Below are 18,191 nucleotides of genomic sequence, written 5' to 3' on the forward strand. Positions count from 1 at the left end.
AAATCGGACAATCCGAACCATGTTAAACTAGAGGGTTATTGTTGCTAGCTCGCTTCGCTCGCTCGCGAGTAGGGTTGTTTTTGCTCGCGGGTAGGACTGCTCTTGCGAGAGTGTTAGTGGTACGCATGGCTAGTAGGGCCTGCAGCTATTCATGTTTTTTATTTGGTGTGTGACTCTCCAAGAGCCACACAAAGAACTTCCCGATTCGTTAGTTGCAGTATATTATTATCATTAATTTCAGTACGTTTTAATGAGATTATACGTTTTGAGGGAAATTCAATAGTTTTCTACTTACCAAAATGTTTGCTATATGGCGTCGCATCAAACCAACATCGTAGGCTCGTTGCTCGCTTGGTTCCTTGTTATAGCATACTAATGTTGCAAAATAAATTGTCTTAATTAGTTTTTCGCAAACGATACAACTCCTCATTATCCGGGTTTGCAGTATTGATCTTGGTTTTCTTCGATACTGTTAATTTAAATTGTCCCAAAATATATAAACTGCTCAATTTTGAAACTCTGCTCTGTTCTACATACAACATTTGTAAAAACATTTATGAATCGTAATCGCTTCAGCAGGAACCACTGGAAATTGACTACGTGTGATTTGATATTATTCCTCTCTCGACATATTTACTTGATTCGAGATTTTTATTATTGGTGTTAAATTTTGATCAATATTTGCATTTTTCATATAATCACGATAACGAGTTCTTACTTTCACTCCTACTTTGGCCAATTGAAAATCTAACCACAATATAGACGGAATTTTAGTATTTTCTTGAAAAGTAATAAATTTTAATATTCCGCATGTGTGTGTGCTCCATTAACCAATCCGTTTTCAACATTAATGTGATTAATAATTATCATATAGTTTATATTAATTTTCAATTTAATCTCAGTTAATAATTCGTTTTGAACTGATTGTTTTTTTAAAGATTGTAATATAAATTTTTTTTGTACTTTCATCGATATTCTTTGAAAATGTATTCTTGGAAGTAGAGATTATTAACTCACTCTTGCATTGGGATAATTTTCGATTATTGTAAGCCGAAACATTAGCATAAGGTACAAAAAAAAAATTTTTTTTAAATGAAAAAAATTTATTTTTTAATTTTGAAAAAATGAAAAAAATTTTGGTGTAATTACGTTTGTTTCTTCGGTGGAAACTTTCCGTCCTCTCGTATAAATTGCATTGTTGAATGAACTTCTCTCGAAAAAAAATAAAAAAACTAAAAAACTACTGGACCAAAATGGACTATAATCTAATCAGCTCTAATTGTAAGTTACGACGGGGCACATCGATTGCATCATTCATCATTCTGAAAAATTTGATACCATAGGAACAGACATACGCACACGCACACACGCACACACACGCGCGCGCGAACATTTTGATAAAAATAGTCTAAAATGACTCCAATGACCATGAAAACGTAAAGATCTGCTAAAAAATCGATTTTCGAGGTCATTACAATAACTTCCCTATAAAATCGGGAAGTTAATAAAGTCTTGAAATAAAGGTAAAAATAATGGATTACTTTTTCCCCAACCTAATATAAACGGCGAGAAAATCAACCTGACATGGTATTTGCTGAAATTGGTGGACAGTTTTTCAAATATTCTAGGGAAGTTCCTCAAGGCAATGCCGTAGGTGATTTGCCAGAGATGAATCAAGAAGGAGAGGAAGCTAGGGTGAATGCTAGAGCAATACTAGATCTTGTGAGATCAGCTTGGCCACGACAGGCAAGACATTTACCAGCCGATGCAAGTATTATTTCTCGTGAGGAGATGTTGAACAGTTTAGTGGAGGGGCGGTCCGTTACTTGCAAAGGATTCGCGACTGTCATGCGGCACATGCATGCAGCACAAGTACAAGTACCACTAACACCAATGCCCTCCAATGCATTAAATATACCACCTCCACTATCATCTCCACTGATGATGCGGCTTTGGGAAATTTGGTACTGTTACCAAGACTCACTGTAAATGTTCCTCCAGTGCAAGAAACTCTCCCACCACCTGGGGTCTAATATTGGGTATACCTCCCATATCAGTTACTCTCACATTTAACATTATAACTTAGTCGTTTCAGTTTCATACTGTTTTTTGTATGTTATTAACCATATTTCATATCTTGTTCTGATATTTGTGTTATGTGTTACAAAGGTGGTTCTAAAATCACCGAGATGATTATATTATACGTATCTTTTATCAAGTGTTTTTTTTTTATTGACAGGGACCGGTAACACGCAGTTAGAACAATTTCTGGCTGCTGTGGATGTTTCATGCATGTGCCGTAAAACGTATGTAGAGTATGAAAAGGAAGCGTCCGAAGCTTTCGCAAGTGCCGCAGGAGCAGAAATCCGAGCGGCTGGCGAAGTGGAAAGACAATTAGCAATGGAGAGAGGTGATGTCATTGACGGTATTCCGCATATACATGTGATAACAGATGATTCATGGATGAAGAGATCGTATCTCAGATTTGAAATCAGCGTTAAAAAATCTACGGGAAATGATATATAGCAAAAATTAAAAAATTTTTTTCTGCCCGTGGTAACGCAGAAACCAGATTTTCTGGAAATTGTGAAAGTTTAACGAATTTTCTCAATGTTAAAAACCGTTCATACCGTAATCTCCCTATTTTTCCCATATTCTGCAAACTTTCAACTTTAATTTTTTAAAAAATTCATCACTCTACCTCATTTCTATCAAAAGTTATTCCTTTTTGAAGCGAGGTAAGTCACTTTTCCCCACTGTGTGGCGCCCCGTATTTTTGTAACGGAGTTCCAAAAGAAAACGAGGCAAATCTTGTCCCCACATTACAAACGGCAGGGATATATGGAAAATTGGAATATGCAATACAACGCATGGAACAAAATGCGGAGAGTTTGCTCCACAATTATACCAGCAATTCTGTTGAAAGTCGTAATGCCATTATTTGCAAGCTAATTGTCGGCGAACGTACGCATTTAGCGCAAAGAGGCTCTTACCAAACGCGTGTAAAAGCATCAGTCGTGCAAAGCAATAGTTCCGCACCGATAAGCAGTGCTTGTCACGCATTAGGTAAGGAGCGCTCGCAATTTCTTCTGGATTTCCGACGACCTTCAGCCAGCAGAAATGTCCGCGGAAAATAAAAATACTAATACCAGTACGAGTGAAGAGCATGGAGCTAAGCCCACTTCATCTAAAGGCGCTCCAAAGTCTCGTAGTACCAGTACGCGTGGTAGAAAACGGTTAGAAGAGAAGCGAAGTGTCGAAAGTCAGAAGACAGCCGACGAAGATCTTAAAAATTATATTCAAAGGTAAAGAGCCCCCAGCACGTGAAACCGTGCTGGAAAAAAGAAATATTGCCGGACAGGCAAAACGGCACGAACGTTTGCGCGTAGCAAAAGAATCAGGTCTCGCTGTTCGTAAATCGAGATATTCTGGCATGAGTCGTGGACCTGATGAAGATTATGGTCCAAACGTGGAAAAGCCGGATGTTCGTCCTGAAGTTTACGAACAGTACCCTTGCAACCCTCCTAGGCACACGTAAACGCTGCCCGAGCGTGTTTGTGTGCGAGTGCGCCGCGGTGCAGCTAGTCAAGCCGGCGTGCACAGCCTCCTGGACAGACATCATGCTGCCGAATGTTACTATTTTTCGAAAACGTAAAAGTAGGCCACCTTGGGAAGCTTCCGCGGTAGATTGATCTTTTGTCTAGCCATTGTGACTACGGAATAGCCCCAACTTTCTATTAGCGAAACGGGATTAAACCTGCCCGGATCCTTGCAATCCTCGTATACGTATGTATATGTGGCTAGCAGTGTGTGAGTGTGCCACCACACTCTCGCTCGAGCAATTTTTCCACCCTTAAATAAAAAAATCTAAAACACGAGATATTCGAGCGTTCAGAAAGGCGGTTTCAAGACCGAAGTCACTGGGTAACGGTCCGATTTTGCGATGTCCTCTCGCATGGATGCTTGAGCACTCCAGGGTCTGCGCAAGAGCAAAGATAAAATAAACAAAAGCCGAAATCGGGTAAAACTCGATTAATTCTATATTCCCGCGGGTGGACGGCAGCAGACGGTGTTTCATGACGCGGCGGCAGCGGCAGATCATCATTTGAACGCAGCTTATTCTAACGGTACGGGGCCGTTTGCTGTTTGCTTCAAAAGTCGTTCTTTTACGTTTCCGAGCAATGATTTTGCAATATTCGCCTGCATGTTGCCCGTCGGAGAGGCTAGTACGCCGGCGTGACTGCAGCGCCATCTAACGGGCAACATGCGACGGGCAACATGCAGCCGAATATTGCAAAATCATTGCTCGGAAACATAAAAGAACGACTTTTGAAGCAAACAGCGCACTAGATTGATCTTTTATCTAGCGATTTTGACTAATAAAAACCCCCGTCTGTGCATTATCGAGAAATCAGAACGCATTTCCCTGATCCTAGCAATTCTCGCGTACGTATACGTGGTCTAGCGGTGTGTGAGTGTACTCTAGCGATGTGTGAGTGTTCACGCGCGACCGTCATCTGCTAGGAGACGGCCCCCTTAACGACTTGTTATGAACTTCTGAACTTTTCCGGTACTTTCCTGCCAGTAATAGTCGTAATAGTTCCTCACCACTTTTCCCACAAACTTAGGACGTAGGTACAGGGTGTATGAAAATTATGTGTCACGACCACCATAGCGTGATTCTACACCTCATGATCTGTGAAGATCTGTTAAAAAAACTTCCCGCAAAATTGTCCTTGACCGACTTTTTTAAGGTTCTGAAGGTCAAATTTTTTTATGATTGCATTGTATTCTACTCATCGAGAGGATAAAAAGTGTCAAAGGAACCATAGGTTGGAAGTCAATCGTTCTCTCAAAAAGCAATGTTAAATGTTCGATCATTCTTAAACTCACTTTATTCTAATATTTTCAAAGCTTTCATAGAAAAGATGTTTTAAGGACGCAGTGGGAAATGTATCGGAAGTCTACTACGTCTAGCAGAAGTTCCAGATCGGCGAGATTTTCAGCGAGTTGATCAGTAGTTTCACAACCAGAAAGTAATAATTCGTCATTTATCTACACATCGGGAAACAGGACGACGGGAAACAAAGTTAAAGTTTAACTAAACTGCTGGAGAGATTTCACTGTTACCATGTGTTTACATTTGCATGTGTATCGAATGTAAACAGCGATCAAATCGCGAACGGATTATTATCGCACATAGATACCGTAATAGTGATCAATCAATCGCTTATCGTTAGTGTCTTGTTGAGAATCACTGAAGAATGTTCCGTTGCCGAAATATTCGAGTGATGCTTCGAGCTATTGACGAGGCAGCGGGAAATTACTCTTTAGCTCGGGAAATATATCGTAATTCAGTGCGGCATCGCGGCGTTACACCACGCTCGTCTCTCGGCGCGCCGGGCTGAACGTGCCATCGCGCGTCTAGGTCGCGCTCTGATTGGTCCGTGTTTTTCGTTAATAACTCCTAAACAAAGCCCCGGCTGACATTGGTGCAAAGGAAAATGTTGCTTCAAATGACCTAAGGAACCTCCCATTTCCCGGAGTCGAAGGGGTTTTGGGACACCCTATATATACTGCTTTCAAAGTCAAGGCTGCTTCTCATTCATCGCAGCAATATCAAACTTCTCATGGCGAAACTATTAGTATGGTTCATAGAGCATAGCAAGTTATTTGAAAATTTTCTTGCTAATAATAATTCAATGTTACCTAAGGCTAAACTGAGCCCACAGGATCAAATCTTATATGTATATAATTACTACAAAAGTGTAGAGAGCAATAAAGCTCTGGGAAACTTTTACGCAAAAATCTCCAGATTAATAACACAGGACTCAACCTGTCTAAAAAAAATCGCACTCGCTTAGACGCGGCTCGCGACGGATCATTACCTCGCCGTATCCCTCTCTTTCTACCGAAGCGAGACACCATGGGGAGACTTGACCGATTATGCGATCGCGATGGTACGGCGCTCGGGACGGTGAGGGAGGATCGCGATACGATGGGGCGCAGATGGCGTGGTTGCCCCTTACGTTAAGCCATGGTTGGCGGCTCGGTATATGGTCGCTATCGGCCTGGCAATGGGCCTGCATCCTGGGCCAGGCCGTCTTCGTTCCGGGTATTGCTCTTGAAACTGCGGCGGACAAGCTGGTGGCGTTGTTAACCGTGGCTGTGTTGGCTGGCGCGGTCCTGGTGGTTAGGGGGGAGGGGGGGCTCTACGTGGACGTTGTCCCCGTACCTCCGATAGCCCTCCTCTAGTTGTTGAAGGAACGTTTCCATCTCGCCGCACAGTGCGGTATTTGGCCTGTTTAGCGCGCCAAAAGTCGAAATTTTTACTTTGTTCAAAATGACTAAAACTTTTTACCCATGTACCTGAATATATATGCAAGTAATCTACAATAATATTTTTCCATAAACGGTACTATTTAGTAACCTATAGATACTTGAAAGTAACATATTCTCGTGACCGAGAGAAGCATGGAAAAACTTGTGTTAAAGAAATGATCTTTCTCACAAGTTTAGTGTATCAAATCGAGATAAAAACATACCTAGGATGTAAAGGAAGGTTTATAGAGTAATTTTACTGCTTTTTGTTTTATACTCTTCGGTGGTTTTGATAGAATAAACAATCAAAAGTGATATAATTTTTTTTCAGAAAATTAATATATATCATGTAATAACTTTTTTTCTCAGCATAACACATCTTTAATATTTTGCGTGGTTAATCATTAGACATTGCTTTATACAATCCTTTTTATGCGATTTAGATCAGTATGGCATGAACCGACCGTATATCATATGACTGATAATGATGAAATAACTGAGCTGTAGGTGATACATACTTGGAAGTAAATGAAGGAAAATGAAAGTCATTATTGTAGAATATTAATTTATATTATTAAAAAAATTAATAAAAATTAATTAATATTTATAATATATTTTTTTTTTACGAAAAAATGTTTGAAACAAAAGTTTAACAGTATTAACCTCAATATAAACTTCAATATATAAAACTTCGAAAAAATTTTGTTTAAAACAAAAAAACAAGGTTGCTTCGATTTTTTAAACATTAAGTTGTATTTTTGATTTGATAGTGTTGTAGCTGGTGTTAAGACGAATTCAACGATATATAATAGTATGACCTTCACACTATTAATAACGTCGCAATAGTTTTGGCGCGCTAAGCAGGCCAAATACCCCACTGTGCGCCGGCTGCTTCTTCCCATCGGCGTACCATCCTGATCAGTACTGATCTGCTGGCGGGTGGCTGCTGCTCGTTCCTTCCTGCTGGTTTCAGCCGCTTCTGGTTGGTCGGAGCCACGGACGTGAACGTGCATAGCATTTTTTAGTTTTCGTCTTCCGTCGCGGAGATCGAAGATGACCGGTGACACTCTGCGGTATACTGTAAACAGGCCGCTGTACTTTTCGGATAGTTTTGTATTCCGAACCGTTTTTTTGTCGCAGAGGATGTGACTTCGCTTGAGCACGAGTGCTCCGAAGCTCGATTCCCAGTTTTGTCGATGCTTGTCGTACTGATTCCGCTGGTTCTGGAAGCTGCGCGCCGCGTTCCATCGAGCCAGCACTCGTGCTTCTCGTAGCGTAGACGGTGCCCCAAAATGTAATTGTTCAGCGACCGGACTAGTATCGTAGGCTCCCTGGCGGGAAGTGCTCCCTCTCCCTGTGTTGAAATACGCAGGCCAGTATCCTATGGCGCTGTGGTCGGCCATGTTGTAGGCGAATGCCACCTCGGGGCAGTACAGATCCCAGGCTTCTTGTCATCGGCCGGTATACTGGCTAATCATGGTATTGACGACCTTGTTTACGCGCTCGACCGGGTTGCACTGGGAAGCGTAAGGTGGTGTGCGTCGGTGTTTGACACCCCATTCTTAGAGCGCATGCTCGACTTGGTTTCCGATGAATTGACGGCCGTTGTCGGTAACGAGCTCCCTCGAACAACCATGGCGCACGACTACGAGTTCTCGGATGACTCGTGTGATGGCCGATCCGGTGGGCCTTCTTCAGGGGCCGTAGTTCGATCCATTTTCTGCACCGATCTTGGATTATGAGCAGGGTGGTGTTGCACGCACTGGATCGTGGCAATGGCCCTACTAGGTCGGCGTAAAGCATCTCCTATGGCTGGTCAACAGGTGTGGCATGCATCAGGCCGGCTGGTAACTGTTGGAGAGCCTTGTGTTTTTGGCAGCTCTCGCAGGTTCGGACCGTCGCGGAGCATTCCGTGCCAGTAGTACAAGCGGCAGAGAGGAGTTTTTGCGATCCCCAGGTGGCCAGCGGTCGAATCGTCGTGGGATTCGCAGAGGACGCGAGGGCGGTCGCATGTGACTACGCGCAGTTTCCACTCGTCCGGTGCTGGATGGTCGTCGAAGTCGAGAGTGTGTAGCATGTGATGGTACAGGCATCTTTCCTGGATTACAGTATTCGGGATGCCGTTGATGATTCCGGTTCTGGAAATGCTGCAGTCCATATGAGTGTCTGACTTTGTCGGGCCATGATGGTATTTACGTATGAATAGACCGACCCTGGATCGACGAGGGCTCTGGTACACTAATTGCCGACAGTGACAGCTGCATAGATCCGGTTATCGGAGATCTTGGGGCGGTTCCCCTGAGTTTCCCCAGAGACCAGTTACCCTGGTGCTCACGTGGGCACGGTCGCGCGTCAGCACGTTCTCTCTGCCACATAACGAGCAGAACTTTACGGTCTCATTCGTGCAGTTGAAGTGCGAGTTGCAGGGAGAGTTACTGGCTGATTGCACCGCCAACAATGCGTGCTCCGGTTGTACGGGCTGATGGCAGCTAGCGCGGTCCTGCGAGTTGGTTGACGGTTGACTGTGCTCGAGGACGTTCCGCTATGCATTCTGCGGAGTATCTCCTCAACCTCTCCGACATGTTGTATTAATTGCTAGATGTCTGTGAAGTCGCTCCTTCTGATCTTTAGCTAGAGCACTTCCCTTCTAAAACTATTTCCTGTTCAGACACAACATTGTCATCTGAGATTTGACTTATCATATCTTCTATAACAGCACGATTATTCTGAGCATTGTGCATTTTATTACAATGTGCCACACAATCACATTTAACGAAACACTTGAAGTTACAAATCTTGCACCGGTAACGGTTCCAGCCTACATGTATGGCAGCGTTTCTTCTTAGATTAGTCACAGAGGTGAACTTTCGTTTACATGGAAGGCATTGCAGTTTCTGGAAACTCACTAGTGCAGCTATTTTCTTTTCCATTATCAATGTATGATCCATTTTCTCAACATTATCTTCGTCAGGATTTATTCTCTTCGTACTGTCTTTATTCTTTCTTTTCTTACTACCTACACTATTTTTATGCTTGTTTATATTAGCATAAACAATTTCTAAAGATTCAGGGACAGTATTCACAGCAGGCAAATTATCTTTCGCAACAATTTCCTGTACTCCATTCACTGGAGCTGTTGCATTTTCATGGATCCCATTCTCAGCAATTAATTTCCCATCTTGTAACATCTCCCAGTCTGCTTTACTCAAAGTAGCCACAGCTTCAACTCGTATGGATGTCTCATTGGTATTGTTGATCTCCGTAGAAGTAGAACTGACTACGGTCTCACTGGAAACTCGTTCTGGTGACACTTTGTTTGTTGTACTTTCACAGGCTGCAACGCGCCTTTGGCAATATTGTGAGTGTGCAGATAATGCTGCTTTCCTATCGAACCGTTTCCCACAATCTCCACATCTTTGCAGTTCTGTGTCAGATTCTAAATGATCCATCCACTCCTGTGTTTCATTGACTCGTGACATACTAGTCGTTAATGATTTACTAGCTTGTTTCTTCTGCAAATCTTCTGCACCAGTCGTGTCCTTAATAAAAGCTGCCTCTTGTATCTGGGATCTGAGCTTTCTTACGTCTTCGTTGGTTTTCCTATGAACCTTGAACAAGTGACGATAAACACTCCATGTGTTCGCAAACGTACTAGAACAGTACGGACAAGGGTAGCATAATCTGTGAGATTATGTAATGTCCTTGTGTGTACCCCCAATGTTTCTTTTGTTGAAAATTTTGCATTACATATAGAACAGGTGAGCTCAACTTCAGAAATACTTGCTGGCTCTTCATTGCTACCATTACTTGAATCATGTTTGGACTGTAAAACCAGTCCATCTGGACCTAACACTGCGGTATGCTCGTTAATCATGTTCCTCAGCTCTGTTACCTGTGTCTTCATAAGATCTACATGATTCTGAGTTGAAACCACTGGTTCAACTGTCTGGTAAACTGCAAATGAGTTTGATTGCACAGCTTCCAAACACACATGCTCAATGTTGTCGTGTAAACTTTCTTTCTGCTTTTTTTGCAGCATATTTACAATGGAGATGAGATCTTTCTTTTGCTCTTCTTTAGAAACTTGGCGTCTCAGATCATTCCCGAAGGTTCCTGAAGCTTAGTTTCTGGTATTTGTATATTTGGTTAACTTGTGAGAACACTGTCATGATTCTCGGAAGATCTTCTACAAAATGTAACATCAAATTTCTCTTTGCAATATATGCGTTTGTGTGAAATGAGATTGACAAGGCACCTAAAGAGACTTCTGCATACACGGCACTCGTATACCAAGTCACATTCGTATGCCAGAATTGATTTGACCTCGTCGCTACTATTTTCCAAAACTCTTGTCAGGCAGTATAAAGACGACACGCTTGTGTCTATTTGCTGATGCAGTTGTGACAAATCCGGATTGGCAGGTGCTACCTCTTTTGAAGCAAATTTCACCTTTCCAAATTTACCATTTGGCTTTTTGGTCTTCGCTTTTGCTTTCCTTGATTTTCCTCTCATTTTCTGCAAGTATTATGCATCCAATTTACTATCTTGTCAGAATGTCTCTCCTGCATTTTACTCCGTAAAAAACGATTTTCACTTGGAAAATTTCGTGAATATGAGAAAAACAAGAAATCAAGAATCAGGTGGGCGTGTTGGAAGTCGATTTCTTCACGGAAAAATCACACAAATTAGTTCTTCTCGGCCGACATGGATTCACGATCTCGATCGGGCTACAACCTCCATTTTTCCGCAGCTAGAGCACGTCCCGCATATGGTAATACAGAGCGTCCAACTATCGTTCGGGAGAATACCCTCCGTTCTCCGCAGCAAGGTTGTCATGACGGTTATGTAGGCGCGTATCGGCTCATTTGGACCTTGGTATCGGTCAACGATCTGTCGGTCGAGGTGGCGTTGCTCCCCTGGTGACAGGTAATATCCCCGGAGCCGTTCCTGCAGGTTGGACCAAGGGGTGATGGACGGTCTGACGCACCGGTACCAGAGCTGTGCGTCCCCCCTTAGCAGCTTGGGAAATCGCTCCAGCATCCGGTAGTCCGTTGTTAATCGATAGGCCTTCTGGAGCTCGTGGACGCTGAAGAAATACATGTGGATCGCGTCCGACGAAATGACAATTCTACTTTCGCATCAGGTCCAAAAAGAAGAGTCCTGCTGCCAACTGATTATGGGAACTGGCCAGACCCTTCGTTTGGTCGGCTTCCACCTGATACCATGGTTCGTCTTCGGGCTTATCGGCGAATGTTTCAGGATTTCAGCGCACGTAGGCTACCAGCCTTTGTCGCGTCTGGACTACGATCCCTTTCCGTACCGATTCCAAACGTGTTTAACTCGCTGATGAGCTGTCCATCTTCAGGCGGTACATCCACGAGACCCCCCATGGTGACGCGTAATGTATTCCAGCGGGAAGAAAAAGATTCGCTCGCAACGGTAAAGCCGAAAAAGGAAGTCGTTCGATTAAGCTTGCTACGGTATAGCCGAAAAAAGGAACAAGAAATCGCTTGATTATGCTCGTACTAGAATAAACTAATTACAAAATAAAAGGAAAAAATTTCGCTCTTGGGACGCTCGCAGCGGAAGTTCACACAATAGTATGTAACGGAAAGGAAAGAAAAAATTTTTTACATTGATTTCGCACGCAATAATTGATCGGCATACTTTAGTGCGACGCTGACCGCATTCTTTTCTCAGGTCCCTGTTCGGGCGCCATGTAACGGTCCGATTTCGCGATTCCGTTTGCACCAATTTTTGATGATATTCTTCAATTTGTCTCAAAAAATAAGGGTCAAGCGGAAAATCGAACTACACCACGCGATAAGTAGTAGCATCCTTAATCAACAAAATGCCAGGATTTGGTATTATAGAAATCCACCCGGAATGGTTCAAAGATTTAATCAAGGACGGTTCTCCATTAACGTGTAATGAATATACCGGAGGCGCGAGACTCCTCTCTCTCTCTCCGGCTCGCGATCACCGCGAGAGGGCAGCCGCGAGCACACACGGTTTCTCGCAAGTACCGCGGTGCCGACCGGGAAGGCCGTAGCAGCGACCGCGCGATGGCCACCGCAGGCACACACGGGTTCTAGCGAGTACCGCGGCGACGGCCGCGAGATGGCCACCGCGGATCCGCGGTTTCTCGCGAGAGAAACTGTACCCGCGAGGGTATAACTACGCGCCGCGGACCCAGAGAGAATCAGTCGGGAACTCTGAGCAGTGAACGATCGTTACTAGTGGCTACTCCAGGAACGCAGTCTGACGCAACTACGAGGCTTTCCTCTAGACCGCCTACCGCTATCACCGATCCTACGATCCGCCATTCCTTGTGGCAAACTCCTTTGGAATCCTTCTGACCTGGCGAGAAGTATTCGTGGCCAACGCCCCTATACACTCGCGCTCTCCGATCCTTGTGGCAAGCGCTCTAGGATATACGCCGACCTGGCAAACCGTATTCGTGGCCAACGCCCCTATACGCTTGCACCTCCGATCCCCGTGGCCCACGCCCCGGGAGTACCTTTCCGCCTACCTCGACGCTTGTGGCCAACGCCCTTGAATAAAGGTAGATCCGCACCGCACTTACTGTATCCCGATCACCGTCACCGTCACCGTCACCGTCACCGGCGATCTCTTCGCGACTCCGCGCTTAGTTTAGGGTCACCGGACCACGCACCGCGCTTAGAGTAGGATTACTGCGTTTAGCTTAGGTGTCACCGAGACCACGCCGATAGTAATAAGTTGCGAGCGCCGGACCTTCGGGTCATTCGATTCACACCGCGTTAGTTGTACGTTGGCCCAGCGGGGGCAAGCATTGTTCTATAGATTTAAGGAGGACAAGAATAAACACTGTTTATTTGCCTACACCTGTGGTATTTCATTCGTGGCCGAGGGACCTTGGCGACCGACTGAGCCGGCACTATCTCCCGACCTATATCCGTTACAAACGTATGGGCAGGAATAATTGGAAACTATATTATTGACTCAATTTATTTACCTACACGGATGACAAGTGCAACATATTTGCACTTTCTCCGATCTCGTTTCTTAAGTGAGCTGCGACAAATTATACCACGACATAGGCGTCACATTCCGTCTATTTCACACATGCTGGTGCTCCTCCTCATTATAGTCAACCGGTTCGCCAATGTTTAAATAATATATTTGGATCACGGTGGATAGGACGTAGACCTGCACCACACGTATGGCCTCCACGATCACCAGATTTAACACCACTCGATTTCGTCCTTTGGGGTTCAGTGAAAGGTATTGTTAGTAGGATATATAGGGGGGTTCTAATTCACTTCCCAATTCAGGCGGTTCTGAGGAACTTTCCAATTCACGGGAGAGCGGTACCGCATTGCACAAGCATTACGTCATCTAGGCCAAGGACAAAGCTGTTAGGCACCGCCCCCTTCTTTCTGACGTCATGTAGGCCAAGGACAAAGCTGTTAGGCACCGCCCCCTTCTTTCTGACGTCATCTAGGCCAAGGACAGAGCTGCTGAGTCATCACTTAATGGTATTGCACAAGCATTACGTCATCTAGGCCAAGGACAAAGCTGTTAGGCACCGCCCCCTTCTTTCTGACGTCATCTAGGCCAAGGACAGAGCTGCTGAGTCATACCCCCTTCTTTCTTACGTCATCTAGGCCAAGGACAAAGCTACTGAGTCATACCCCCCTTCTTTCTTACGTCATCTAGACATCACCCTTATCTTTAAGGGTAGCAATGAATAAATAGGACACGATGAAATATGAATTGTAGTCTTTGCAAACGTTCCATCGTTGCAAACATTTGCCGTGACAAAAAAGTTATTTGATATTCGAAAGATTATACTCCTTTGGTATTGCACAAGCATTCGGTCATCTAGGCCAAGGACAGAGCTGCTGAGTCATCACTTAATGGTATTGCACAAGCATTACGTCATCTAGACCAAGGACAGAGCTGTTAGGCACCGCCCCCTTCTTTCTTACGTCATCTAGGTCAAGGACAAAGCTGCTGAGTCATACCCCCTTCTTTCTTACGTCATCTAGGCCAAGGACAAAGCTGTTAGGCACCGCCCCTTTTCTAAGAAAATGTAAAAAGGTGGGGGCCAATGCATCCTATAAGAACATTGTATTCCAAGCGTTGCGCTTCAGATCGAGACAATCAACACGAAAAAAGCATGATGTATTACAACAATCATCCGCTCACTGAATGTGATCATTCAAGCATCGAGGAGTCACACAAAACGAGGAGACTAAATAATATGTAAGTAGAAAGATGAAAAACTTGTGAAAAAAAAAATTTGAAAAACATCTAATTCTTTAAAAAAAAAAAAACTGTTGCAGGAGTTTTGACAACAGCGACTCCATTTCACAATCATCGAGTAGTTTGCACAGAATCTTGAGTCGAAGATATTCCATAGCTGGCAATTATTTTAAATATCTCGAAATTGGTGTACACGTTGGCGATGATATTTGTGTGGAACTAACTATGGGGGATAACCGTGGTAACGAGATCACATTTTCCCGGGATGCATGGACAGAGTTGTTGCGCACGAAGGAGTGTATTTCCAATTTACTTTCTATGCAGAAACAGTGTAAAAAAATGAGTGATGATTTAACATTGCAAATAGTTAATCTCAATGGTATGAATCTAGTGAAATTGTCGAATCAGTTCACAGCTCTATACATCACGGAAAAAACTATGCGTAACTTATACAATCTCGAATTCTGCATACACAACATGTATTCATGGCTGATCGGCAATGTTCCCACGATTACCGATAAATTTATGAATTTTGTCATTGTGGTGAGGGATACCAACGCGAAAAATATCGTGAAAGCGATTGTCGAGAGCGAATTTTTTTATCAAAGTTCATTGATTGATTGTGAACTGGTGGCTTCATGCACTAATATCATTGCAGTCGAGGCACAAAAAACGGATAGGTTAAAATATTAATGTTGTGTGAAAATTGTCTTTTGTAACAATACATTATTTTAAAAATAAAATTATTCAAGAATACCTCTTTTATACTTTTTTTTATTACAACATTACATACAATTCCTACAGAGAAATGAAGCAGAATTATCACAATATAATAAGTATAGTCGTTTTACAAAAATTAATTATCATAACTAAAAAATACAAGTAGAAAAAATATAATTAAAGTATATTCGTTTTAGATATCCACGAATTATGTGACGCATCCATTCCCAGCCATTTCACATATACTTTATTTCCTTTTCTGCGTAATATTTTTTCAACTAAGTATATGTCAGGATATTTTGCCGCACGTATCTCATGTTCATAAAATCCTCCGGCGATAGGTTTGTTCGTAGAGTCGACCAAGAGATATGTGACAGGATTCGTTCGTTTTACCGCGATAATCTTGAATATTTCAGTTGACCAGTTTGGCGTGTATCCTTTGTTGAATAAGGTTTTAAACTTGCTGACACGCACACGATCATCGACCTTGAATTTGGCAGGACCAGCAATCTTCACGTTGCTGTACACGGTGGACAGAAGGTGTCCAGCATTTTTACGGCTCACGTCGACAGGTCGCATGCGGATTGTACGATGTTTTCGATTATTGTAGCCCTCAGTCAACGTGGTAAGCGCATCGATCCAGCGATATTTTCCACTCAACGAGAAAAATTTCCACATGCTATTCTTCAGCGTGCGATTGAAACGTTCCACGACGGAAGCTTTCATAGTGCTAAATGTAGAATAATGATGTATGTTACGACTCTTTAGATAATCTTGAAACGTTGTATTGTAGAATTCTTTCCCCATGTCGGTCTGCAAGTTATTCGGGACTCTACCATCTTTCTTCAACGCTGACGCGAAAGCTTTGCACACGTCGCTCGCATTTTTACTCTTCAAAGGAACCGTCCATGCATATTTGCTAAATACATCGATTATCGTGAGAATATATCGATGCCCTCCATTATCTCGTGCATATTTTTGAACTTCAACGATATCGGCTTGCCAAAGATCATCGAATCCTCGCACGATTACACGTCTACGCGGGTAAAAACGTCTCGCCGGAGCATGCAGTTCTTCCACCACGTTTTCTTTACTCATCATCGTTCTTGTAGCGCTCTCTCATTAACCGATTATTCACTTTTCAATCCAACTATTGAAGCGATGACTGATTCAGCTATCCAACTCGTTGAAAGCTACGCGTATCGTCTCTTGCTGTCGCTACTCAACTTGCTTTTCAATAGAGTCTTTACCTCATATATACTTTTCTTAAAAATCTTCAGTTATATTTCCATCCCCTCATTTTTTCTCTCAAGGTTGATGATTTTTATGATAACTTGATGACTCGATAAATGCTACTTAATATTGATAATACAGGTACAGGTACAGACAGGTACAGATACAGCTACAGACAGGTACAGACAGGTACAGACAGGTACAGGAACAGCTACAGACAGGTACATGAACAGGTACAGGTACAGCTACAGACAGTATAGGAACAGCTACAGACAGGAATAGACAGGTACATGAACAGCTACAGACAGGTATGGACAGGTACAAGAACAGCTACAGACAGGTACATGAACAGCTACAGACAGGTACAGGAACAGCTACAGACAGGTATGGACAGGTACAGACAGGTACAGGAACAACTACAGACAGGTATAGGAACAGCTACAGACAGGTACAGGAACAGCTACAGACAGGTACAGGAACAGGTACAGATACATCTTGTACAGTATGTTCATGTATGATGATTGCTATCCATGGATTCACCTCAAGGACCGTCGACACGTTTCTTGTCAATATTTCAAACTCGTCTTCTTTTTACTTTCTCCTTCAAGGTCTCATTGATATCAGTTGATTTCATATTTTCATTTACATCATATCGAATGCCTTGTATCATAGCCAGTATTTCAGACTTTATCGTTTCTTTAATGGTTTTCAGGTCTTTGATCAGTTTTTCATTCTGTTCAGCTAATATTTCAGACTTTATCGTCTCTTTAGCGGTTTTCAGTTCTTTGACCAGTTTCTTCACAATCTCGGACTCAAGCTTCACGTTAAGCGTGTCCACGTATACTTTGGTTGCAACATGATCGTTTGCTTCAGGATTCGCCACGCGTCCGATCCTCATACCTTTCGCATCATACAATTTAGCGTCATCATTTAAACATATAGCATTATCATGCACATAACTTTTAAAAACGCCGGGATAGAAAATCGAAGAAACATTTGACTCGGGTTTGTTCGCTTCGCGAAACACCATACCAAATTTGTCGATAGACATTGTTTCAAGCTAGTCTTTTTCTTCACTTATCGTCAACTCATACAACTGTTTGACCTGCTCTTCAATCCACAGTATTCGTTGAAATATCTCATCCAGTTTTATCCATAGACTTTGAAATCTCAAGTTCCAGCTTTCACCGTTGTCCTCCCCCGAGGATATTGTTTGATTCGTTTTACAACAATTAAGACGAATGCGCATTCTATCGAGCTGTACCAATTGACATTTCATTCATCACTAACTCAATGAATGCACGCGCTTTAATTTATAATTATACCGGCTTCACGAAGTTCTTCGATTATTGACATTATTTCATTGTTATGGTTGGAATGTCCGGCATTCTTCGAAGCGGTTAACAATTTCACACGATCGACGAGTTCGTTTGGATCATCCCAATGCACGTAATCAATCGGATTGTTAGTCACACGCATAGAAGTTGGAAGTTGTATCCCCTTCCCACCACGTGACGAAAACATCGGTCCTATAATTTTCTTATACTTATAACCTTTGTTTCCCTTTAGCTGATTCCCACGTCGATGCGCTTGCGTGAGAATGAGAATTCTTTTGTACACATTCTTATCATCCTCGGTGTACAACTGCTTGTCGGGTACTCTGTTGA

General features: G+C 43.0%; 1 protein-coding gene across 1 annotated transcript; it reads right to left on the reverse strand.

The window, feature by feature from the left end:
• Nucleotides 1-6,833: 6,833 nt before the first annotated feature.
• Nucleotides 6,834-10,889, reverse strand: LOC143212060 (zinc finger protein 800-like). Its single transcript, XM_076430375.1, is given in 4 exon segments — nt 6,834-10,012; nt 10,015-10,428; nt 10,431-10,836; nt 10,839-10,889. Coding segments are annotated over 4 exon segments (1,935 nt in total). The 3' UTR covers nt 6,834-8,948.
• Nucleotides 10,890-18,191: the final 7,302 nt, after the last annotated feature.

This window comes from Lasioglossum baleicum, chromosome 1, assembly GCF_051020765.1.
Source record: "Lasioglossum baleicum chromosome 1, iyLasBale1, whole genome shotgun sequence".
Taxonomy (NCBI): Eukaryota; Metazoa; Arthropoda; class Insecta; order Hymenoptera; family Halictidae; genus Lasioglossum; species Lasioglossum baleicum.